Source organism: Molossus molossus, unplaced genomic scaffold (assembly GCF_014108415.1).
Source record: "Molossus molossus isolate mMolMol1 unplaced genomic scaffold, mMolMol1.p scaffold_m16_p_21, whole genome shotgun sequence".
In the NCBI taxonomy this organism is placed as follows: Eukaryota; Metazoa; Chordata; class Mammalia; order Chiroptera; family Molossidae; genus Molossus; species Molossus molossus.
Window position 1 is genome coordinate 28,728,765 of NW_023425357.1, and position 27,377 is coordinate 28,756,141.

A 27,377-nucleotide genomic window follows, 5' to 3' on the forward strand; every position below is an offset into this window, starting at 1 on the left:
GAAACATCAAACGGCTGCCTCCTGCACGCCCCCCACTGGTGATCAAGCCCACAACCCAGGCATGTGCCCTGACTAGGAATCGAACTGGGACCTCTCAGTCCATGAGACAACACTCAATCCACTGAGCTACATAGGCTAGGCCTAAATATTTTTGGACGTGATAAAATGTAGTGCTTTTATTATACTTGGCTTATTTCCTTTCATATAACTACAATCCTACTTCAGACGATGCCATTCTACAACAATTTATTTGGTGCTACAGATTTCTACTAAGAAAACTTGACCAAGTATCTTAAACAAATGAAAAAATTATCGCAAAGAGTCTCCAACATCACAGTCATTTGAGACCACCTTCTCTTAACATGCATTTTGGAAGAACAGGTCATTTCAGTGCTCAATTAAAAAAATAATTTGTTCTTTTTGACTACAAAGAAACATGAACCATTAGTAACAGCTTATTTTCAATGAAAACATGAATTCACTCACAGAAACATAATTTATCAGAAAGTTGCTCCTATGAACAGCTTGGAAGCAGATGTGTTAGTTCAGTGGGCATGAAGTCATGTCTGGTATCAGCACATGGAAGAAGGAAATTATTTTATCAAGAGCAAACACAAATTAGTCTGGCATGACACCGAGAATTATAATAAGAACTGGTCTTGCTCCTTTATGGCTCGATAAAATCGATATTAATAATTTAATGACTTTTCAAAAAATAATGGTTGGAGCTCCTAATTGTCAGAAAGGCAATTTGGAGTCACTTGAGCGAGTCAAGTGCTGAGAATGTCCAATCCGTTCTCGGGCAGAGGAAGGGTTAGCAGGAAAGCCAGGCTATATTCACTCACTATTTGTGTTTCCTCCACATCAGGACAAATGGACGTAAAGAAATGGATCAGACACGATGCACCTAACTCGGGAAATACGGGGACAAGCAGGTGCTTCAGAAGTATTTCACACGTAGAAGCATAAAGAGGCGCCTGATACAGCTTCTCTGTAGACAAGCTCAAACAAAAAGGATCTGGAGGGAAGGACATCAGGCCAGTCAGCTGAAGAAAATCCAGTAAATGGGGTGTGCTGGGCAGATTAATGGCCCCCTCAAAGCTGTCACATCCGAGTCCCTGCAATCTGTAATGTATTCCCTAACATGCAAAGAGGAGTTAGTCTGCAGGAGCCCAGGGCAGCTGCTGGGCCAGATGTTGGTGCTCCTGCTGGAGGGGCAGCTTCTCAGGTAGATCATCTGTGAAAGGGTGATCTTTTCCAAACCTGTCAGAGAGGAACTTAGAAGCAGTTCTAGTTACCTGGAATGGACGATCTAGTCCCAAGGCTGTGTGAAGGCTCCAGCTCTCTGTCCCGGGTCAGCGTGAGGCCTGCGTGGTCCAGACGCCCTGCAGAACCACACTCGCGTGCTACCCTGGCTGCCCAGTTGGTGCTCCCAGGGCCTCAGGGCGGAGGCCATGGATCTAATCCGGCCCTACCTATCTGCACGGCTTTGTTGGAAGGCAGCTAAACTCATTTTTAAAATATACAGTCTATGGATACCGTCATGCGACAAAGCCAGAGCTGAGTCATTGTGGCAGAAACTGTATGGTCCGCACACCTGAGACGTTTACTACCTGGCATTTCCCAGAAAAGGTCGCCTGGGTATGTTGGGACACCTCTCCAAGGTGAATAACGAAGCATTGCGTCTCTCACTTCCCACAGTGAAAAAGACAGCAGTGCCTGGCAGGCGTCTGTGTCCGGAGCAGCCTCTTCCACACTGGGAACGGAGCTGTGACCATACACGGGGTGACATGTAAGGCTTCCAGCTCTGAAGGGGGCCCAGAGAAGGAAAGGGGTCTCCAGTGGGTCTGGCCAGTAGACAAGTGGCCCTGACCCTCGGACCACACAACCCTGCAGACCCCATGCTCAGTGGTGTCCCTGGTGCGGAAGGATGTTCTGAGGACTCCGCCGGCAGTCGCCAGGGGGAACATCACAGTGCAGAAATGCAAGGACTGGGAGCAAGGCCATGTCATCTGCAGAGAAATATACAACTCTCTTCAGCATCTCCTGGGACGCCGCTGAGCCCTGCTAGAGAGGAAGTGTCTGTACTGAGACACTAAGTGTGGGCAAAACCGCCCATAATGAGCTGGGTTCTGTCAGACCCATCAAGTCGTGAAGTTAGCGGGGCGCAGCGGGAAGCGGCCTGAGCTGGAAATGGCGCGTCCGGGTCCCGCATTAGCAGGTGCAGACAGGCTGCACAGCCGCCCTCTGCCTTCACAGGCCCCCCGCCCACACCCAGGGAGCTGAATGTTCCTTTATCACCAGCTGCTGAAGAAGCAGGGAGTGTGGACTTGGTGCACAGAGGACTAAGAATGTTGTGCACAGTCCCAGCCAGTTTGGATCAGCAGTTAGAGCGTTAGCCTGCGGACCAGAGAGTCCTAGGTTCGGTTCCCGCTAAGGGCACGTACCTCGGTTGTAGTTTGTCGGTTGGGGTCATGTGGGTGGCAACCACTCGATGTGTCTCTGTCACGTTGATGTTTCTCTCTCTCTTCCTCCTTCTCTCCCTCCCACCCTATCTAAGATAAATGCAAAAATGTCCTTGGGTGAGGATAAAAAAATAAAAGAATGTTGTGCACAAGCTGGAAATGGATGGTGACATCACTACTGTCCTGACCAGGGCAGTGCAGAAACAGATTGGTGAGGAAAAACCTTCCTCCCAGGAGCACAGTTTCTGCCCCGTGGGCCTGGTCATGCACTTTGTGTGGAAGAAACGGCCCAAGGTTATGATATATGTGGACTTACAGGCACTAAGATCAGCAAAGTGTGGAGTGCAAAGGGAATTCTAGCCACAGCTTCGCTGCTCACAGGCTGCCAGGTGCCCCTGGGAGCATCACCTGGTAGGTATGACTGCATCCTGGATGTTTCATCTGTAAAACAGAGCTGTCCACACAAGCCAGGTGTCGCTTCTCCAGGAGCGCGATGGACTTTGTTCCAAGTTTCTGTTATCGATGAAGGACAACACCATCGAATGAAAGATAATTTTACATAACTGACTTCTGTTTGGTTGGTTGTCTGGTTGCTTCTCTTGTCTTTAATTTACCACCCAAAGAATGTATTCAATGTGATTTAAAGAGCAACACTGGGGAAAGGATTGAACAAAAGAGCAGAGCTGTTTCCTAGCGCGAACAAGGGCTATGTCAGTGGCATTGTCTCTACAAAATTAAGATGTTGTTTCCCACAGGTGACCCCCATTTCACTTGCCACCCTAACTCCACTCTATTTGCATACTGCACATTTGAATTTAATAAGATTTGGGAAATTTCGTCCTCTCAAAAAGAGAATGTTACTGATGTATTGTTTTCACTTGAAATCACAAATCAAGAGTTGTTTAAACTTTTATATTACAGAAGGGTGTACTGTGCAGAGTGAGGCAAAGTAATTTACAGGTGTTCAATTGGAAAATAATGCAATAATAATAAATAAGAATACAAGAATAAACTGGTTCGTGTACTACTCACCACTGTAAACTTTCTTTGGCCCATCCCTGTATTTTCCATATAATCCTGTGCATCTGTGAGTGCTCATTGGTCAAGCTCTCTGCAGAAGTAAAAGGAGTTCCTCCAACCTAAATACGTAATAATCTTTCAACGAACAGTTGCTAATAGCCAAATCATTGTTCTCTGGCAAAACTTAAAGTCTAGTTTAATTTCTTTTACTTGTTACAATCAGTAAACATTTTTCTATTTTTTCTTTCATTTCTGAATCAATTTAAAAGAAAAAAATACATTATAAATACAGCTTTTGTTAACAATTCATAATAATCACAGGATGTACCAATAGGTTTCAAAAAACACACACACCAGGAAAGAAGGCATACATCTACACATCTTTTTACTGTTCTGAGAAAAAAAAAATTCCAGTATAATTTCCTCATTTTAAACTTTTATACAATGTCTCTTAAAATATATTGTGTATTTTAATTCAAAACTGCATTTTATTAAGAAAAAAGAAGGAACAGAGATTACCAATCAGGACATGAAAGTCATGGCGGCGTATGATGAATCGGAGCATTTTGATGCCATAATGTTGCAGTTTCTAGCAGGGCAGACCACAGAGTGCTATGCGGCGTCACCATCTATAAACCTGTCTACATTCCAGCTCCCTGCCAGGTTAATGCTGCTACTAAATAACATAAACATCTATAAAAGACTCAGTCCTTTTATGATGTTTGTAATCAGCTTTGCATCAAATAAAAACTACCATCTCTGTGTCCACACCTTCACTAACCACCACCACAAATCTTTCAATTAAAACATAAAAAATATGCCATTTTTCAACACAGGTCCTTTATGAACTACTATGTTAATTCACGTTCTTAAGAGTTAGTCAAGCATTTACAGAAACATCTAAATGGATATAGTGCTATGAGAAAAGACAGACAGGTTTTGTAAGAAGAATTAAGAAGTGAAAAAAAATGATGCCTAATTGACATATTTCCAAATTATTCTAGTGTGGACAAACTAAGGAATCCAGCTTTTCCTTAGCAAGCATCTAAGAAGTGTGATTATAAATAGCAAAGTGCCTTTATCATTTAATTGGCTTGTGAACTTCAAAGATAGCTGCATGCAAATATCTTGTTTAGATGGCCTCAAAATTAATTATTGTATCAGTTTCATAAGATTATTGATAATTCTTTAATCTCCTGGTATTTAATCCCCTAATCAGAATGTGCTAGTTAGCAGGTTTTACTGATTTTTGGTACTTTTTGATAAATGTACCCCATTGTCATAAGTGTACCCCATCGTCGTAAAGGAGAAGTGACGAGAGAGACACACTTAATATATCTCAGGTGATACGTCATCACCCTTTAAAATGAGCAGTCTTTAATTACTCTACTGGCTTTGCAGAAAGGGGTATAGTTGCAGCTTATATTTCATCAAGCGTGCCCTGGAGGTCAGAGCAGCGAAGCGTGTGTCTGAAAGGGTCTGTACTTTAGAATGGGAAATGGAGCTCTACACTTAAAAGTGTCTCTTTTTAATTTTTTTTTCTACTACATAAGACCATGCTCTATGGAATATAGTGAGGGGAGATCAAAGAAAAGTTGGAGATAAACTTCAGAAGAACAGTATAAACCTATAAAGAGAATGGACCCTTATATTTCAGTTATAAATAAAAATAATATTTTGCAGTGTAAAGGACTGTGTTCTTATATCAGCACATTTCGTTGCAAACATTTCACAATCCTTGGGACATTGGCATTACCCAGGGTCTTCACTGCTGCCACTACCAAACAGTAACAGCAAATTAAACAGAAAAATTTTAGAGGCCAGACATCACACACAGATGACCAACGCACTTTCGGAGTCTTTTACCTATGAATTCTGGGTTCAGAGCTGAATTCTGACGCTCAAACCTAATGGATTTGAAATCATTAAGAAGAGTCCAATAGGAAAAGAGCAATACAAGCGAACCAATGACAACAAAACAGCTTTCAAGACTATTGATAGATTGTATTGAATGTAATGCAGAGAAAGGCAAGGGGGTCTGTTTAAATGATGCTTGGCCACCGAAGATGCAAACACCAGCCAAACAGGGTCTTCGAGGCATTTCCAGGTCCGTGGGTCACGCCAGGGGAGCACGAACGCGCACAGCATCTGTTCGCAAGTAGAGCGAGGCCGGCACAGTCCGTCTGAGATCTGCCTCTAGCAAAGCGTATGTATCACGTGGTTGGGGAGGGAGGGGGGCCGTGTTAAAACCTTAGTCATCAAGTCAGTTACACTTCTGCTTTCAGTTGCATCAGAACAGTTGGAAATGAACAGCGGTATCTCACTCCTTGTTACAAGAATGACTGCTACGGGACACGAGTCGCTGGCGAGGCCTCCCGGAGCCACCTCCCGGCGGCCGTGGCAGGAAGGCAGCGCTGCAAACCCACTGCCCGTACGTCCACCGTGAGAACCGCTGTCACCGCCTCCGCCCCTGGCTACTAACACACGGTCCTCAGTGTCAGTCAGGCGCAGCTCAGTCAGAAGAAGTACTCTTTCTGATTTTCATTGACTGCGTTTTGTCTCTTAAGCTCACTTTTCAAAACAGCCTCGGCACTGTCTACGTTCTCCGACCTTTTCGCCTCATTTCTTTTGTATGACCTTTTCTGCTGATAGATGCGCACGGCGATGGCAGAGGTGCACAGCAAGATGAAGATCACAACAGCTATCAAACCTAGTGAGAGGGGAGAAGAGAAACACAAATCAGGGTTCTCGCCCCAACAGGCACTGTGTTGACGTCACTGTTCAGTAAGTCATACTGAAATTATTTTCTGCTTAAATCAAGCATCCCATTTCATAAATTGGAAATATCAACATTTCAGGTATTTCTGGATCAAGTGGTATCGTAATATAGAGTTTACTTCTGAGTTCTATTAACCTTGAGGGCTCACCTCCAAATGTTCTGAATGTGTATTACATTGGATTTATTTAGTGTATTTATATTTAACACAAGAAGGTCACTAAGACCATGTGGTCACTTCATACAAATACACAGACAAATTTTAATTATCTTGAAATTATAGAATTTAGTAACATCACAAAATAATTTCATGTGTTTTTATACTTAAATATGTAAACATTTTAAGGAAGTTGATTTTCAATAATTTGTCATATGCTGAATAGCAGAAACAGGTTATATTTATAAATAATCCTGACTAATGAAATATATCAATACCCATATATGGGCATATTTAGACTGTTTCTATATGAGGAATATTGATTTTTTTGAAACTTCTGGTTGTAAGTAAAAAATTTATATGCCACAATGTTAACAATACCAATGGTTCTCAACCCTGGCATTACATCAGGTTGGTAGTCTTCAGAGTGTGATCCGTGAACGCCTGGTGGTTCCTGGGATATTGTGAGGGAGTTCACAGGGTCAAAACTATTTTTATAATAATTCTGAGATGACTTTTTTATTGTATTGACATATTCACTGGTAACACAAAACAAGGTTGTGAAAAATTCCTGTTTCTTTCTTTTTTAAAATTTTTTTATTTTACTGATTTGATAGCAAGAGAGAGAGAAACATCAGTGTGAGAGAGAAACATGGATTGATTGCTTCCCACAAGTGCCCCAACCAGGAATCGAACCTACAGCCTGGGTATGTGCTCTGACCAGGAATCGAACCCACCACCTTTTGGTGTACGGGATGACACTCCAACCAACTGAGCCACACCAGCCAGGGCAATTTCTGTTTCTTTAGCATGAATTCAAGCCAGGCTACCAAAGGCTTGCATGGCTAGGCAGTTGAGTGGGGGGAAGGGGGGGGCAGATTCATTTAACAGCATCTCTGATGAAGCACTAAAATTACTCATTTTATTGAATCTTGACCTTTGGCTATAAGTCTTTTTAATGTTTTGGGTAACAAAATAAAAAATTTTCATATACTTCTGATGTACCCTGAAGTCTGGTGGTCCCCAGGACAGCGCCGTGGGAACAGGTGAGCTATGAGCCAAACTACCTGCTTTCTGCTTCATGGAACAGTTTCTCTGTGGATGAATGACTGGCTGGCCAGCTGGTCTGGACTTGGGAATTGGGCAGGTCTTTTCTCCACAATGAATGCACAACAGACAAGATGCAGGGGGGCAAACGTCGGTTTAGAGTTGTGAGTACACAAAACAGATTCATTCTTGCATTATGATGTATTTATTTGTATTTTTCCACGTGAACCACTCTAACCTGCCTGTTGCCCTCCCCTGTCTATGCTGCCGATGGTAAAGTCGAACTATCACGTGGAAGACAGAGTTTGGGAAACTATTGCCTGTCCCCATGAGTTCGAGAGTCTCCTACTACTTAGACTTTTCTGATGAGATCAGCAGAGTTGTTAACTAATGGTTTTGTTTTTCAGACAAAAATAGGTACAAAGAAAACAGCGAAGTGGATCCTAGTGTAACTCCAGGAGTCTTCATTCTAGTTTAAATCAAGTGTCTACAGCTCTAACGGAGTCCACCCAAGCCAAACCTATGAAGGGCCTCATCGGTCACAGTGAATTCCTGAGCCCATGACTTTAGGGGCAGATTCACTATAGCCAATCATAACATTGCCGATGGCTAAATCGATTTTTGACTAGGTCAGCTTTATCTGAGGAGAGCAATATAGATAAATCTAATATAAACGTGGTAACCCAATTCTGCACTTCAAATCTGAAGAACTTACCAGTGGATATGGTTATTTCTTGTTATGATTAGCCATGTTAATAAATAATCATTCTAATCAGAACCATTTGTTGTTATATTTTGCCTCTCATCTTAGAAAAGCAATCCGTTGAACTGCTACAAATATCTCTATCATCTGGGTTAGGCCTCTTGTTTACAGAAAAATACTCTGAGCAATGTCAATGTGAAAATTGATGGCCATGTTACAGAGAGCGAGCTCCTGCAATTATAAATAAACACCAACATCACATTGTCCCAGAAAGGACACCCAGACAGTCAAAACCATGGACCGACTCTGGAACTAATTTCTCTGTGTATGTGATTTATGTCTTTTAATTTGGGGAAGATGTTATGTCAGGATTTGTCGTGTCTTAAAAAAACCTTGATTTAATCTGCTATACAAACAAAACAAAAGATATTCTGAATAAAATATGGCCAACGACTACACTCCCCGACACTGCCGTCTGCAACTCTGTGTGACCGTGTTCTTAAGAGGAAATGATGCAGCCTTCTGTCTGTCTACATCTGACCATCCACGTTGGTGTAGCCTGGCCAGAAACCATTCTACAATAACACAGAATGACTCAGCACCTCTCCTTTACTCTGTAAATCTCGACAATGATCTTTGCCCAGAGCAACAATATTCTAAAGAGTAAATATTTTGTTCTAACATCAGCTTGACTATCCATTTACTCTCTATTTATATCTCTCCCTGTATTCCACTTCTCCCTATATGTATACTTGTTAAATGTTTAGCAAACACCATTATGAGACTGAGGTAATATGTTTGACTAGAAACCTTGTTTTTAAATGTGGAGAGCCCAGCCAGTGTGGTTTACTGGTTGAGTGTCAACCCATGCACCAAGAGGTCGCAGGTTCAATTCCCAGTCAGTACACATGCCCAGGTTGTGGGCCCAATCCCCAGTGGGGTGCATGCAAAAGGCGGCCAATTGATGTTCTCTCTCATTAATGTTCCTACCTCTCCCTCTCTCTTCCTTCATCTCTCTCTAAAATCAATAAAGAAAAATTTTTTTCTTAATGTGGAGACTGAAATGATATAGCTTTGAGTTTTTATCATATAATGTATTGCTAATATATTAATGTATTTCTTTTAGACATGCAGTTATTAACAACTCTTCTAACAGGGTTTTTGTTTTTTCTCACGTGACTAATTGGGGACCCTATTTTAAGTATCTTTAATTTATACGCCATGAATTTGATAAAAAGAAAAGGAACAGGAAATAGCAATGAGGATGGTAATATTCCCACAAAGATCTGACCAGTACTATACTGTCTAAATAAAATCCTAATTACTTAAAGGAAGTGGATGTCCAGATGAGCAAGGGTATAAAAAAAATAAACCACATAAGTTGCCCGAGTATATCAGTAATCACATCACCTGGCAAATGTAATGAAATAATTGTTTACTTTTTCTGTCTGTATCAGGTGCAAACTGCAGAGAAAAGGTGAGCTACTGAACATTTCAATAATCTGATTAATACCATTTGTAAAATCATTAATCTGGAAGAAAAAAGTTTATTTCGGGGATTGGTATTGAATAAACTATGTCTCAGAGAATATATTTTGTCTCACTGCCAGAAAGATATACTTAACTTTTTTTGTTTTGTCAATTCTGCAACTTGAAATAACTAAGGAACCATTTTTATTCCATTTACCTAAAATGTATACAAATGCAACTAAAAATGTAATATTTATCTATGATAGCATCTATACCATGGAAATATCTGTTTTATTAATCATTAAGGCAACATAAAATATATGCTTCCAACGTTAATCTCAAGTCTTCCCAACTTTTTACATAAACCCTTACAGAAGCAATGATATGTCCAAGAAGGCATCAAAACTGACATTTCTTCAAATATACTCAGAATTACCTAGGGAATGCAGATGGCTCTTTTCAAGCTAAAGTATATTCCTTATTACACAGTTTAGCAACTATTCTTTAAGTGCGGTGCTTCAGTAAAATGATCAATTATTTACACTGAAAATCACCAAAGAAGCTAGGAATTTAGGAATATGCCATAAGACAAGCCAGTACAAACAATAAGCCAACCCCATGGACCTCAGGATTCAGTGCCTAACACCTGGGATTCTTCATGAAGGGTTTCTGTAATGCTAAATATTCACCATTACTAGTAATGATAATAAGAACCAAAGAGCTCATTCATGCTTTCTATTACCTCCAATTACTGCAGAGTCACTTTTGATAGCATTAGCTAGGGGTTCTCTGTCATCTCTTGTTCCAGAATGATCTGCAGTTAGAAGACAAAAAAGTGGGGGGTGATATAGGCAAGTGGAAAGAAGGACTGTTGAAACCATCATAAACGTTGTAAAGCAGAACAGAATGCAGGTCAATGTGGGAGCTCTGTCATTTCAAACTTCAGAAATGTCAACTGCAACATCCCACATGCATGGGAAAGTGAGAGTCTAGAAAGAAATAGCAAAGAAAACTGAGAGTTAAATGAAGCCAATTTGAAGAAACCATCTGGAGAAATGGAGCATAACAGCAACATCGGAAGTTTTCAATCCAATGGACAAGCCATGTCTGTGACCAGGTAAAGAAAGACACGTACGCTACCTGCAAAGGAGTGTGTCCTCTCCCTGGATGTGGCATCAGTGCCAGCCTGGGCCACACAGCTGGACTCCGCCACGTGTCCTGAGACAGTGATGAGGGCCGGGCGGCTGGGGTGCAGTGCAGCCTTCAGAGGGGCCACGTGGCTGAGCTGCACTGCAGAGAGACAGCCCAGGAAGCCCTGGGCACCAGCCAGCGCCGTCTCCTGGTCCAGATCGCTGTGCTCTGCAGAGACAGAGCAACACAGCAATGTTAGTAGTGCTGGTGCAGGCGGGAATGCACAGTGCAACGTCCTGGTCCATAATGCAATAGCTATATATAGATTTAGTCACTATGCGAGCGCGCACACACACGGGGACGGAATTCCTTTTTCTTTTGTCTTCTTTCTTAAAAAAGTCAGATCCATTAAGTCTTTCCACAATACTTGGTGAGACTTTCCAGGTTAATGAAGGCAAGATTTTAAATATGGCTAATTAAATATAATATGACAACCTCTCTGGAAATGATTAAAGCCGCCATAGAGTTGGGTCAGGACACAAACAGATGAGGGCTCATGATGATGGTCTCACGCAGTAGAGGTTACACTCCCCAGTTTTTAGGGACTCTCCCTATCTGCTCATGGACAGCAGAACTTTCCTATCTCACTGCCTTTCTACTCGTCTCTCTGTCTGCCCGTCACTCAGACAGGAACATCTACGTGCCCCCTGTAGACAGATACATTCTCCCCTCAGTTTAATGAAGAGTTGAGTTAACAAGGGGCTGTTGTGCAACAGAGATTGGCTGGAATGCCAGAATATTCATTCATAACTTTACAGTGAAGAATATACTTATATTTTATGCCTGAAGAGCATGAGATCTAAACAAGTGGAATTCATTGTAGAGTGTTAGAGTTCAAAGGTCATCAGACACCAGTGCATCCGCCCACCCAACATGCTCATAAAATAACGTGCAGACACGGACCACATTCGCACTTTGGTCTTTCTTTTCAAAAAATCATGTAATAGATACCAAGTGTTTATTGAGTGCTCTGAGGGTTTTGCATGTTGGTGTGCAAACATTGCAGTCACCACGAGTATCTTATTCCCGTCATAATGAGGAGACACTTGGGTTCGTAATTTTAGGAATTTGCCTGAGGTTACACAGTTTGCCTGTTGGACTTCCAGCCACACGCTTCTTTCATTCATGAACCACTTCCCAGCTGACGGATCCTTTCCTCTGCTCTGCTCATATCCTCTGCAGTGCCTTTTATTTATTATTACTATTATCATCATCATTATTATTTTGGCTTGAGAGTAGCCATTCTTGTAGAAAGTCTGGGCAACTCAGCTCTGAGTGAACCTGTCTTGCCATATCAAGGTTTCTGAGGGACACTTCCTTTTCCTCCATTTTCATCCACATTTTATACCTAATAATAAAAATCCTGATGGAATGTTCAGTGTCATGGGTATCATTCACTGTAAAAAGAAATCGAAACATGAGAGAGACGACGTCAGGTTCCGTGGGGGCAGACAGAGCATGCAGCCCCAGTAACTCCCGAGGCCCGTTCCCACCACCAGGCTGCCCTGCCTCACAGCGCTGGGAGAAGATTCCTGCTGCTCACATGCTAGACTGTGAGCTCCTTGAAAGTACAGGGGGCCCTCAGCCCCCAGCATCACCTTGTTACATAGGGGGCATTTCATCAATGTGCATAAACCAAAGAACTAATTTATTCCTACCATGTAGCAGTCACTCATTCGAACGTATATATTTGTAGAAAGACAGCATTTTTGCCTTGGGTTTTTGTTGTCTTTTTTGTTTTTTACTTTAACAAGAAATGAAAAGGAACTACTTTAATAAAATATAATCAAAACAGTGTTTTTCTATTTGTCCTAAAAGGTTAAAATCTGGAATAACATTTCTATAGACCTTTAAAAAAATCTTACCTTCTGAACAACAACCACCAAAAACCCAATGTAAACAGAGAAGATTCATTCCTCCGACAAAAATCTGCTATGAGGCGACTTTTAAAAACAATACCTTCCAATTAAAAACATTTTGCCTATCATCAATTATTATATTAAAATGTTTAAACTATAAAAGTTAAAATGGACAGTTAGTCAATTAACGTTTGTTGTTTAAGAGCTAAAGACACAGGAAAGGAGATCTATCTAATTCAAGCATCTTGCCTTCCAGTAGGGGAGACAGAACATAAACGCGGAGAAAAGGAACTAATGAAAATGCTGAAGTGTAATAATGCTATGAAGAAACAAATTAGAAACCGTGATGAGATGTATCTGAAACAGAACTTTATCTTGATTAATAGGTGGTTTCTTTTGTCTGTTTTAAGGATGCATCTTCCATAACCCTGTTCTCTCAGGAGTCGGTAGCTATGACTCCAGCAGCTTCTGGCTCTTTTACTTTTTTCTTGAAATTCACAAGCTTTCCTGTGATTTAGGAATTTTTATCAGTTTGTTCCTCAGTGTGTGTCTGTCCTCATCTATGCTGCATAGATGTTGGTGGGCCCTTTTACTCTGCAGACACAGGTTTACCTTCAGCCTGGAAAATTTCACAGATGGTGCGTACAAATCTTGTTTCACCTCGTCCCTTTCATCCTTCTGGATGGCCAATTATTCCCACTGGGTCCCTCTGCATTCCCTCTAACATTTTACTTTGCCTCCTGATTTCTATCTTTGAGGACTTCCTTTTGCGTGGGTCCAGTGTTTCATTCACTCTATCGTCCAGGGGATAAAGTCAAGCATCAACAAAGATCATTCTTTCCTGCTGAGTTTTCCAGGCTGGAAGAATAAAAATAAAATGTTTTCATTCCTCAAGGTCTTTTTGTTGCTTTACTAGAATTTCCTTCAAGTTCTTCCTACGTTTCATTCAGAATGCCATCTGTCTCCTGGGGTGGTTTTATTTTGCTAGGGGACGATTCTGGTTGCTTTGGTTTTCCTCCCATTTTATAGCTGTTGAATCTGCTTACACACGGGCTGTTTTTCTCATGTGCTCGTTGAACCTCAGTCACTGACTTCCTTAGGTGGCTGACGCCCAGGGCAGCCATCCACGTCACTGAAACTGTAGGACAAAGCACCGGCCCAACCCCAGGGTGGAGAGGAATTGGTCTAAATTTTAGGTCATCCTTAATGTATTCAGGAAGGCCTCAAGTTTCAGGTCATTCCTGTTTTGGCAAAGAGGGAAAATGGGCACATTGATGTTTTCAGTGCGGACTTTCCCCCACGGAATTCAGACATCGATGCAAGCCAAGCATTTCCAAGTGGGAGGTGGGAACCCACACAATTCAGGGCCTCTCCCCCTACCCCCAGACTCTCTTCCAACCAGAGGGCACAGAGCCCACTGCACCTGCTCATCGACAAGCTCCAGGTCCCCTCTGCCCGCTGGGCTGGACCAGCAGCTCCTTGTTTGGGGAGAGTCAGTGGGTTGGAATTAGAATCAGGAGCGAAAGGGAATCACGGGGACTTGGCAGCCCTCTCCCCAGAATGAACTCGAAACAAAATGAACAGCTATATCAAGTTCTCATAGCAAAGCTGGCCTTAGAAACACACAGCAGCAGATATCTGCACTGACAACCGTGCTAACCAAGTCAATGAGCAAAAAGAGACATCCTTCCTGTCATCCGGCTCCTGACAGCCAGCGTCACGTACGGGCGAGAGCAGGAAAGCGGAGGACTGAAGACAAGTGCCCCCTGTGCTACACCCGTCCTGACAGACAGTCATGTTTGGTATGTTTCTGGTTATAAAAATACATCTCAGACTTCTGGGTAGGCTTGCCTATTAAAAAATTAGCTTCAACTGTATTTTCCAACCAAGGGAATAACCTCTGCTTTGTTAAAGAAGAAATCTTTCAACAAAAGGTCTACAAGAAAATCAAAGCGCCAAGGAATTAAAATGTGTATGTTCCTGGAAAGGACATGAAGGTAAATGGAAGAACAATTACATCATGGACTTTCTGTTGGTTCTCATAACCTAAAAGAAAACTAACAAAAACAACCAAAAACAAAGACAAAGAAAAGGACAAAATGAAACAAAAATAAATAAAACTCAGAACAGAAATCTAAGTAGTTTGATCCTATCTATGAAGAGGAGCCATCCTTTAAAAGAATCTCAATATACTTAATCCACTAGGAAGAAGAGAAACAAGGCTTGGCTGGAAATGGTGCGATGGACCAAGGGAGAGGCTGGGCTAAGCCCCTGCAGACCTTGTTGCCATTACAGGCGATTACAACAAGGATGCAAGAACAAAACAGAACAAAAACCTGGTGGAAAAGGAAAGCAACGACGCAGGCAGCCCGCGCTGTGTGGATCAAGAAGCCGTGTTTCATAAAGGGTATTGACTTGCCAGCCAAACCTGCCACTCCAAGATCTAACTTTGAAAACCTGATTGATGCAAAAGCAACTTAGATACTTTCTTTAGATATTTGGATGGGTAACCTGTCTCACTGTAATTGGCACATGCCGAGACCGCTACAAAAATCACAGCGTCCTGGAGTAATCTCATGAAACGTTCTCATGGCTGCCCTCGGCTTTGAAGCAGGGTTCACGGGAAACAGCTCTGGGACTGAAGTTTGTTCTTGAAGCTCTTCTGAGGAGGTGAAGTAGACGTCCTCTTCCCTCCGACCACACACTTGATTTACACCGGGCCTGGATCTCCACTGCAGAAACCTGACTTGCTTCCTGGCTCTGTGGCCTCAGAAGAGATAAATGACCCCTATGGGTCATTGTCTCTAAATATACCAAAGCTATTGCTCAGAATGAGTAAAAACCATCTTCAGGCTCTTAGAAGACTCTTCTAACATAAAAAACAATCCAGGAACAGAACTCATAACTTAATTTTACAGGGAGTTTTGGATGTAAAGAGAACATGTAATACAGCCTGTGAATTATGGAAGAACATGAACCGCGGTGACCTGATGCTCCTCCCGCCCACCTCCATGATGTTGCAACAACTTTTTGTTGGTGGTGTTCTTGCCCTGTTACCTCTCTGTAATAAACAGCCATCGTAAACCACACTCTGTCTTCGAACTGTCATTTTTCAGTCATTTTACAATAGGTTAAATTATATCATTATTCAAAATATGGGCACATTCTCTGTGAGAGGTTTTACGCAATTTCAAGATTATGTAATGATCTTAAATTGAGATATTTTTTCCCCCACATGGCAAAGCTGCGGCCCAATAAAAGCTTAAAAATTAGCAACACAACTTTATACCTTTACATTTCCTTTGATTAATTACATCTTAGAGCGATCTCCTGTTTATATAATTTTCAAGTAAACAGTTCTCTGAAAGGAGCTGATTGAGAAATCATCTGCTTTGGCGTTATTGCTGAATACATTCTGAATACCGTACTTAACAAGGAAATGACATCGGGCTGTCCGCCTTGTCGGAAGGGGAGCCACAGAGAAAGGAACTGCTTCTTCTTTGTCCTCCAGAACTCATTTCTACAAATGAGGATAAACTGTCGGAACAATTTCTCACTCCAATCATCATTAGTGATCATTACTAGCAGATATCAAGCAGGGAGAGTAATTTTTATGTAACAATAGCAAATTGTACTATGATGACATGGAAACCATCTCTAATCCTCTATTACAAGGAACAGACAACACTAGCAGAATTCATTTCACTGATCTTATTCTGACGAGTCCTCCAGACCCGGAGGCTGGCCTGGCCAGTGTCTCTTTGGTGTGGCTGTGCCCTCTCTCCACCCCTCAGGCCCTGCAACCTCAGACATGCCCATTCCTTCCCCCAGCTCTCTCCCATCAAGTCCTGCTCATTAATAAACTCACGCACCCAGTAGGATAAGCGTCTGACCATGGCCTCATTTTTCACTTAGTTGTGGTGCAGGCCCTTTTTATTTTAGAGATTATTCTAGTTTTGAGAATGTACGAATGTTTGCAGATCTAGCAGCTGATACATATATGATTTGGGATTTGTGACCTCGCTTTTGTCATTCGGTGTTTTGTGAAGTGTAAGCAGAGCTCTATGTTTTACTATGTTTGACGGCCCGATGAACGCCACGGGGGTGATGTGACTGTCCAAGGAGCGTCCTTGTCCTTCCCACCTGGAGCACATACTGGCCATGATCTGTGACTGCGACAAAATCCATTTGCTCTAAAATTAAAATCAGATAATGTGTTTCAGCGTCATGAGTGTTGTCTGGATTTGGGACATGACACTTCTGACCTGCTCATCATGTGTCATGATGAGGACAGATGGTGTTTTTAAGTTCCATGGTCTGGGCAGTTCAGAATAATCCAGCTAACTCTCCAAAAAGTACTAAAGCAAGGACGAAGCCACACCATGCACTGAAGAAATCTATGACATTTTAATTGTTAAAATATCCAAAAATTAACTTGATGAATATAAAGTAGGATTTCCAGTGGTTTCTTACAAGAATGAAGTCACACTACGTATTGAAGACAGTCTATCACTATATTGATTGTTACAATATTTAAAAAATCAATCTGCTGCCCTGGCCGGTTTGGCTCAGCGGTTAGAGCATTGGCCTGTGGTCCAGAGAGGTTCCTGCTAGAGGTGCCTACCTCGCTTGCGGTTTGTCCCTGGCCCTGGTTGGGTTGTGTGGGTGGCAGCCACTCGATGTGTCTCTCTCACATCGATGTTTCTCTCTCTCTCTCTCTCTCCCTCCCACTCTATCTGAACAAAAAAAAATAGAAAAATGTCCTCCAGTGAGGATTAAAAAAAAAAAGTCAATCTGCTGATTTAAAAAAATGATTTTCCATAGTTTTCTTACTTTTCTTGCTCTAAACTGTACTTCTCTTTTGAAACTTGCTTTTAAAATAACCAGTCCCTCATCTCAAGAGGCATGTTACGTCCCGTCAGTGTGGCTCAGTGGCTGAGCATCATCCCATGCACCAAGAGGTTGCAGGTTCGATTCCCGGTCAGGGCACATGCCCAGGTTCTGGACCCGATCCCCAGTGGGGGCCATGCAGGAGGTGGCCAATGTTCTCTCTCATCGATGTTCCTCTCTCTATCACCCTCTCCCTTCCTCTTTCTCTAAAATCAAAAAGGAAAAATAAATAAAAAAGAGGTATTTCACAATATATTTACAAAATCACAGAGCCCTTAGGTTACGTAGGTCACCTTTTCTCCTCACCTCTAGGCGCTGAAGCAGGTTCACATAAAGGGTTTCTGACGTACTGGAGACTGTTCTTACAGCCCTTCTGTGGGACTGAGTGGAGGGCTCTCCCGCGGACGGCACACCGGTGTCAGGCCCAAGTCCCCACCGCAGTGATCTGAGTGGACCTCTGGCTCTGAGTGCCCCGGAGACAGTGGTGATCACTACCCGTCGTCACCTCTAATATATGAATGCTCCTCAGAATGAGAAAAAGTAACCTCTAGCTGGTACTTAAAATATATCATAAAACTATTCTAAGACATAGAAGTATCTGGGTACCAAACTCAGAGCTTAATTTTGCAGTGAATTATGAACATGAAACACAAATGGGATGTACTCTTCATGACAGGAGGGTCTGCTTGGCCTGAAGCCTTGATTTCCCCCACATGCTCCCAATGCAACACACCGTCATCGCCAAGCTAGTGGGTCCTTAAATCCTTTAAGTGCCATAAGGACTGAGAGATAGTTTCCATGTCATCATAGAATAGTTTGATATTGTTTCTTAAAATGTACCTTCTTTTCTCAATAACTGCTACTAGTGTTTTTTAACATTGACAGGAATCCAAAATTATCCCGTAGTTCTTCCCAGACTGAAGAAACAGTACTGGGGAAAAGTGGGGGTGGGAAAGCATCCCCTTTGTTTCTGGGTTCCCATCTGACGTGGCAGTGGGTGGTCTAGTCTTAAGTCTTTGGTTGAAAATGGAGGCAAATTGCAACTCCAAAAAAAAAAAAAAAATTCATTAATCTGTATATTCTGCTCCCTTAAAAGGAATCTTCAGAAACCATACAGTGATACAAGTATTTTAATTTGGAGTGGGATTTGGAAGTATTTTATCCACAGCAACATGGGGAACATTATACTCAGATTCAGAGCAACATTTCGTGTAATGATTGTGTGTGTGTACACCAACCATAAGCTCTGTGAGGGCAGCCGCCATGTCGCCTGCTGAGCGACCTGCTGTATAAACAACAGGTGATCACAAACTGCGTGTTAGTTCAACAAATCGCTCACAAGGGCTTACAAAGATGAGAAACACCTTTGATAAGCAGGGATCCACAGAATGTGCCTTACAGACCCTCAGCCATGGGGCCCCAAAATGCACCGTCAAGCTAGGGCCAAGGCCACGCTCCCCATGGCTGCTCCTAGACAATGGCTGGCCACAGCAGCGATGCTAACGGGCCTGCCTTCGGGGATGCAGGCCCATTCTTGGAAAACATGGGACTCCCCTGATGGCCGACTGACTCAAGGAATCCCCGAAAAGTGTGCAACCTCTCTAAGATGGCACAGACGTCCAGGGTCCTGGACTTGGCCAGCTCTCTCCCTACTTTCTTTCTCACATGTGTCTCCTTAATAAAATCCTCAGAGGGTTATTTTGTCTTGTCAACTGCGTCTTGGAGAATCTGGACTAACATAATAAGAACCTTCAAGACTGAGCAACTCTCTGGAAAATTAATAGTACCATTTTAGCATCTATTTTACTATAATTTAATATACTATATTAAAATATAATAATATACTACATAACATTTTATTGTAATGTCATATACCACACTAAATTTGACCATAAATTATTAGTCTGCTTGGAATTACAAATTATTTGAACTCAGCATTCGTCCTTGGTCAAGATCGAAACCTTAGGCACATGTCAAATAAATTCTCTCTCACACTTTTAGGAGGATAAGTAGCAGGTCATTGCTGAATTTGGACTTTAATCTTATTTTTCAGCATGAGCAATATGCATTTGAATAATATGCTATTCTGAATAAAAACATTAACATCTTTAATTCCACAGTAATCTCCCCTATTTATTTACAAAAAGGAAAACAAATATTTATATAATGAACATTGTTATTCTCCTGCTTGATTAATACAATCCTTCTAATAGAATGCAGATCAGTTTCCCAATAGTTTTATAATGTATTTAACCCATTTCTATTCACAAACACTATTTCACCAGCAACTGGCATTAAATTTGATGTTATTTCTTCAAAAATATGATTTTACCAACATTATGTATAATTGTTAGAATTTTCTATCTTGCATTTTACATTTTTACATGATGCCTCATCTTAGGTCCTGCTACACTGAGGAATGTTGAGCTGAGGATTTGTTATAGTCAATTGAGTTTTTTATTACTGTAGTTAAATTTATGTAATTTACACTATGAAACGCACTTGGAGTGTTTCAGCTAAGCTCCTAGCTCTCAGCGGCACCGGCACGTGCTTTACATGTCCACGTGGCACCCTGGGAGAAGCCGCCATTCATGCTGTCTCCCTTGTCTGCAAAACAGGAGCATACAACTTTGTTGCTCGTCTCAGACTAGAAAGCCTAGAAAGATTTGTAAACTTAACTATCAACCCTCTCAAGGGCTAATATTTTGATCATTCACTCATGGGTTTAATCAAACATTCTCAAGATTGTGATCATGTACAGGGAATGTAAGGAATGATTAATCAAGGTACAAGTCATGGAAAAGGCCAAAAAAAAATTTTTTATATACATTTACTGTCTTGGATAAAACACCTGTTATTTCTACCTTTATTATTTGATATTTTTGAAGTGTGAGAAAAATACCACGTTTTGTCGTACCAGAGTGGCGTTATGAAGTAGAACGCTTGCTCACCCTGAGGAAGTCCCTGCTCATGATTACATACACCTCTGAGAAAGCAGTTGCTGCCTTATCACTTCCTCATTAAAATAAGGCAAGAGATTTTTTTTTTTTTTTTTGCACGATGAATTTGCAGATGGTGTGTGTGTTTAGAATGTGACTCTTTCTGATCCATGTTGATGCATCATAAACAGAGGAAAGGTTGTTTCTTTTACTCACCTAAAATCCTGCCCAGTACAAGAGATCTGACTGCACTGAATTCTGTCCCTGATACCAGGTGGACCTGTCTCCTTGTATTCTCGTCGATCTACAAAATTGTTCCATGAGACACACAAATCCATGTGGATGTCATTTTGTTGAGAAGAGGACAGGAAGCAAAGGAAGACCAAAAAGAGAGAGAAAATGGGCAATTGTTAGTGTGGCCCCAAAGATTTAGAAAAAAATTTTTTTAAAGAGTTAGCCATTTATGAAGCTGAATATTATTTTCTAATCTGTTTCTATATGACCCTCAGATACCACTGCACCTCACCTTCTATCCCTTTAATCACTTTATTTTTCTTCACTGCATACGAAAGACAAAATCAGTGAAGCCTACATTGTTTTTTCACTTGAGTTATTCAGCTAAGAAATTTTCCTCTATGCAGAGGGCTGAAACATTAGTGCTTTTCTGCAAAAGCTTGTAGGACAATCCCACTTTCTCTACTGTGATTCACATGATTTTTATATATTCTGATATTTCAATCATTGACTTCCGTGCTAGAAGGATGGCTGCTGGCTTCATTAGAGCAGCGAAGGGCCTACCAGTAGTTCACTACGAAAAACTGGATCGCATCTCCCTCCTGGCAAACAAGGAAAGTTCGTATAGTTAAGTGTCAAATATTAATAATATCTTGGACAGAATCTTATCCCTTGTACACTCCAACCACATTGGATGGTCTGTGCGTGGTCTGTGCACGAGACCCACTGAATGGATGTCCTGGTTTAGTCCGTCCACCATCACATCTCTGCGGTGGGTCCTTCATGCCCCCCAGTCCTAACTGTAACCACTGCTTCCCTGGATTTACTACGTTACCTCGACAAAGACCACGCCTTCTTCTCTGTTAATCTTGATGTGGTGAAGTTGCCCATCAGCCATGTTTTTGAAATCAAAGGTAACAACATCAGGTTCTTGATATCTATTTAGCTTGTACCTGATCTGCAAACTTCCTATAGTAGAAGGGAAAATTATATTGTTAGTTAAAATTGCATTTTAAGAGTTACTTAGAAAACTTCAGAGTACCTTTATTATTATTTAGTAGATTCTGGAGAAAATTCACAGTAGTTTATTTGGGTGTATATTTCCTCATGATTCCCAGAAGTCAGTTTCTATGTGAAATTGCATGACTCAAAATCAAGACCAAGCATGCTGCTAAGAAGCACTCTTTTTCCTGCAAATTTTTAACCTCCCCACCCCCAGAAGTCAATATGCAATTAAGCAAATGCAAATCTCTGTACTAGCTTCTAAGTTAAAAAATAAATAAAATGTGGTATATTATAAAATGCCAAACTATCGTGGAATATTGTATTAGCATTCTGTTTCTATAATTTCATTTGTTTAAAAAATGTATCTACCACTCCTGAAATGTCACTGATTAATAAAATCATTATAAGCAAATGTAGTTTTACTAACAATAAAAAATATTTGGTCAAGTGGTCATGGTGTAAACTTTGGAATGAAAACAAGGTAAAATGAATGGTTTTAAGCCAAACTTACTATTAGAATTAATAGTACTCAACTACCTATAAAGATGTCAATTAATTTACTTCACAGAATATCTTCCAATTTAACAAAGAAAATGTCTTAACATATAGATAAGCTTTAAGCTCAAAATGTATGCAATGGCCCGGCCGGTGTGGCTCAGTGTTTGAGCATCCACCCATGCACCAAGAGGTTGCTGGTTTGATTCCCAGTCAGGGCACATGCCCAAGTTGTGGCCCAATCCCTGGTGGGCGGGATGCAGGAGGCGGCCAATTGATGTTCTCTCTCATTGATGTTTCTATCTCTCTCCCTCTCCTTTCCTTTCTCTCTAAAACTAATATAGAAAAAAAATTTTTAATGTATACAATGAGGGCAAATATACTTAAACAATGTTATTTTTATTTTGGCATTCAGTGCCCATGGGCCATATTTGATTTTGTTGAAATGATATATTCACATGTTTGTAAGTGTGTTTATTTTCCTCATGCAGAGAGTATATTTATGAAAGTCTTTAATCAGGACATCAGGAAGAGAAAAAATGGCGGTGGGCAGTCTCTGTGACAGAGTTTCTGTGCGCACACTTGTCCAGGCCGCACCCCAGCTCCTGCACCGATGCACCCGCGTTCCCTATGACTGTTTTATTGCCTATAACTAGAATCGATAGATTATTTTGTGGACATTTTCTTACACACAATACTAGTTTGTTAATATTCCTTCAAAATTTTGCACTTTGAGTTAAAGGAAATATGTGTTTTGTACAGAGCAGCATCTTATTTCAAAATGAACCCCAAAGCTGATACTTGATAGGGACTCGTGAAGAGCTTCTAGTAATAATAAAACATAACAAATAGTTTATATAAATAAATTACCATTCCCACGAGATATGTATAATCACCCCCATTATAAAGAGAGAAAGGCATCTTCATCCCTTTAAATAATCCTTTTGGATTCAATTTATGGAAAAGCACAATCGAGTGCAGAGCACAGGCGCACGGTTCCTCCTCGTGTAGCCTGGGAAGCGAGGTCAGGATGCGGGGCCCTCCCTGGATGCGCTCGCCCACGACACTCACCGTTCCTGGCGATGACCACCGACAGGTACTCTCTGTGCAAGGAGCTCACGTACAGCAGCAGGCTGGGCGTCCGCGTCGTCCGGAAGCTGAGCTCGATCGCTTCTCGGCGCAGCTTCCTCTCACCGTGAAACGAGGCCGCGTGGGAGCTGGAATTCTTACTTAAGGAATAATTTTCTTGAAAATTGTAAACCACGGATGAGCCAGACCCAAAGTATGCAGCAATCTCTGAAATGATATACACATTTTATGTTTAAAAAAAAAAAAAAAAATTAAGTCCAAGGATCTTGTCTCAGTGATAGTAACTGGTGTTGTTAATGAAAAAGGACAAATTACATAAATATAAGAAAAACCCTCGAACCAGAATTAAATGACAGTGCAAATTAATAGAGCTTTCTCAATGGTCATTGAAGTGGCTTTATGTTCAAATGATATGTAATTAATTCACTAATCTTAGCACTGAAAGCTGAATGCTCTCCTGAATTTAAACATAAAACAAGCTTCTTGACTGTTGTCTCCCTTACCGTCCATTTTCTTATTTAAATTTTAAGTGTCCTCTATCATTTTGTAGCTAGACTATACTAGTCTTCCTGTATTAGGAAGTTTGAGGAATCCTATTACTGTCCAGGACTAACATGCAGAAATGTTCCTTTATACCTAAAGACTTTATCATATTTACTGTGCACTACCAAAAGAATATTAAGTCTACCATTAATAGGAGAGAGGGCCCTGGCCGGTTTGGCTCAGCGGTTAGAGCGTCGGCCTGCGGTCCTGAGAGACCTGGGTTCGGTTCCCGCTAAGGGCACGTACCTCGTTTGCAGTTTGTCCCCGGCCCTGGTCGGTCGTGCGGGTGGCAGCCACTCGATGTGTCCCTTTCACATCGATGTTTCTCTCTCTCTCTCTGTTCCTCTCTCTCCCTCCCACTCTACATGGGAAAATGTCCTCTGGTGAGGATAAAAAAAAAAAAAAAAAAGAATAAAAAAAAAAAAATAGGAGAGACGAAAAATGGGCACTTGTTTGCAGTGATCAGCATGAGGAACTCTCCAGCCTCTTTTAAATCATTTTACAAAAGCAGAATCATTTACTTATATGAGATTAATATCCCAAATTCACACATGCACGCGCGTGCATACATACACACTCCAGATCTCCATGCACACATTGAAGAGGACAGTGGGACGGGTAGTTAGTTTGGGGTCTAGAGTCCTGCTTCTTTCCTTTACTAAGCAGGGCCGGTTGTTGAGTGTGAGCTGTGGATGATGCCTACAGGTGATATAGCAATGTTTCCACTCCCTTGGCACTTCAGGAGGTTTTCCGTTTTATTCTTTTTATCATCTATTAAATACTTTGTATATTCAATATAATATGTGGATACAGAATAACTTTCCTGACTGCACTTAACGAGATGAACCAGAAACCACTTTGATTCAGGAAATGAAGACATGTTCCGGTGACCAAGCAGTCTTCTTTCTAACTTTAAATGTGGAAAGTCTTCTACGAGGGGAACAGCAGTGTGTGATTTATGACTACAGGTCGATTTTAAATAATTACTTATTCCTGATAAAAAGTAGATGACTTGCAGAGTGCATTTTTGACAACATTTCATTAAATAATCCCAAATGCTTTCTTTGCAAATTGGAGGTGGCTTCAATTCGGAGCTTATTTTTGTTAGCCTCCTTTCAGAAAAGGTTCACTAACCCAGACATGTTTAAATAAGCAAATGAATTGAATTGGATGACAGTTTTCTATGAGAAACTATGAAAGTATAACAAATATTTGTATATTCAGAGACGTCTGTCCAGAACACTTAATACTACACTCAGTTCTTTTTTCCTCCATGATGTAGACCAGTGAACAAGACAAGCTGAAAAATATTCTCTATTTTACTTCACAGCCAGATACTCGACATATCATAGAGCAAAATGCCCGGATTTTGTTACACATCAATATTTAATAAAAAGGGTATTTATATTCCTGGAAAAACATCCGTTTGGAAAAAGCAAACAAGCAAGAGCAAGCAACGCTTCCTAGATCTCATTGCATTGTTGACTACCTTCATAAAAAATAACAATAATGCCTTTAGTGATTTTAGAATAGAGAACTGTACCAAGGGGCAAGTTGTTGACAACCATATTAAGAGCATCAATATTAACAGAAACAACTCAGATTGAGCACTTAACACTTTAAGACATCTAATGGCAACTACTAGAGGACTTATCATTAATAAACACTTTTTAAGAATTGAGGCTATCCTAAATAATGAAGTATGATTAGCATAAAAAAGCAATTTGAAAAAAGAAAGAAAGAAAGAAAGAAAAATGAAAATATTTCTGTTTTAAACAGCAACACAGGCAGTAATGGTTAGACATGTATTTGTACTGGATACAATTTCCTGCTAGGTACCCACGCCACACTTACCATTCGAGCAGAAGGGCCCTGCGTATGCAGAGAAGGTGCAGTCACAAGAGAACCCACTGGGCTTTTCTCTGCATTTCCCTCCATTGCGGCACAACTTCCCGTAGCTGCTGCAATGCCCTCTACAGCCTGGCTCCACTCCGGGAGTCACCTTGGCTCTTTCCTCCAGGTCCAGGGCCAGCCCGTTCAGCTGCAGAGACCGGATGCATCCCAAAAAGCCCCTCTGTCTCGTGGCCGTTCCGCCTAAAAGAGAAACACCGCAAATGGAAACACATTCCTAGGTGTTTTATTCAGGATTTAGGACCAAACAAAACTGAGGCCTCACAGAGAAAGGCGAAAATTGCAGCCTTACAGAGAATGGCAGAGATTTGAAGAGCAAAAATATAATTCTGGAAGCACAATTTGTGACAAAACACTGGAAGACTTGAAAAAGACAAAACATTACAGTAATTCAATGTTTTCCAAAAGTTGACTTTGCTACATATTTGTTTTCTAAAATGTATTTATAAAACTCGAAATTGAGAGGGTTTCTTTATTTCAAAGAACAAAATAAAGGCTACATCTTACTTTGATACAAAATAACAGTGAGATGTATTGATGTTCCTATGTAGAAAGTAATTTTTTTTTTTTTGCAGTGTTAAATAAGAATGTATTTGTGGGGGAGTGTGGTGTGTTTTCATATTGAAAAACGATCCTGTTGCTGGTAGTTTTAATTTAGTGGGAACTATAATGAAATCCTTGAGTTCTAATTTGTGCATTGATGTCCTTTTGGTTGTTTTTTAGTTTGTTTGATTTTGGTTGAATTTTTTTCTACATGTTGGTCCAGTGTTCATTGTTTTAAGTTTGGAAATATTAGCAGCAAAATTGGGGAGGGGATTCATGAAGCAACACATCAGTGGTATAACAGTTACTGAATAATATACAACAATATGTACTTAACAAGTCAGCCTTGGAGAGGTTTAAAATGTTTGGATAGGATCAAAGCCTGTTATCCTAAGTCAGAGGTTCTCAAACTTGAAAAAAATATGAGTATCCACGGAAGGGCTTCATAAAAATACAGGTTCAGGAACTCACTCCAAGAAATGCTGATTTACTGATTCTGTGGGCCAGAGACCGTGCTCAACAATCCCTACAGGGGAGTCATTCAGACGGTCACCTGGCCAGCACATTTAAAGCACCATCCTATGGACTGTCACATACATTTTGTCCAGAAATACCATAAATTAATGCGCAGAACTTGAAGTGGTAAAATAGCACCCTAATCTAAATTATTTGGGGGATTCTATCAAGAGGCACTTAGATGGCCATGGGACCTTTGAAAAGGAGCTTCGCCCTGGCCGGTTTGGCTCAGCGGTTGGAGCATCGGCCTGCGGACCAGAGAGTCCCAGGTTCGGTTCCCGCTAGGGGCATGTACCAAAAATGAATAAATAAATAAAAAGGAGTTTCGTCTTTGCACAGAGGCACACCAGGACCTCATACCTGCTCTGTGCACATTCCGCATACACCCCTCCCACCTCCCCCAGTTCATTTATTGGCTCCTAATCTAGCCTTACTTAAAACCTCTTTAGCCACAGAGATTAAACAGTTTTTTTGGTATATCAAAAATAAAACTTGGCCGAAAAGACCCTAAATAACTATTTGTC

General features: G+C 41.1%; 1 protein-coding gene across 7 annotated transcripts in view; it reads right to left on the bottom strand.

Annotated features, from left to right (window-relative positions):
- Positions 1–5,918: 5,918 nt before the first annotated feature.
- Positions 5,919–27,377, bottom strand: part of CNTNAP4 (contactin associated protein family member 4) — a 253,729-nt gene continuing 232,270 nt past the window's right edge. For 5 of the 7 annotated variants that reach the window (XM_036274253.1, XM_036274254.1, XM_036274257.1 and 2 more), the window contains 7 exons: positions 25,738–25,977; positions 23,323–23,547; positions 21,587–21,720; positions 20,734–20,821; positions 10,779–10,997; positions 10,381–10,452; positions 5,919–6,195 (listed from right to left, as the gene is read on the bottom strand). In XM_036274253.1, coding sequence (XP_036130146.1) covers positions 6,002–6,195; positions 10,381–10,452; positions 10,779–10,997; positions 20,734–20,821; positions 21,587–21,720; positions 23,323–23,547; positions 25,738–25,977 — 1,172 coding nt within the window. In that variant the 3' untranslated portion in view covers positions 5,919–6,001. The remainder of the gene's footprint in view (positions 6,196–10,380; positions 10,453–10,778; positions 10,998–20,733; positions 20,822–21,586; positions 21,721–23,322; positions 23,548–25,737; positions 25,978–27,377) is intronic. The other 2 variants (XM_036274256.1, XM_036274260.1) reach the window with 2 other exon arrangements.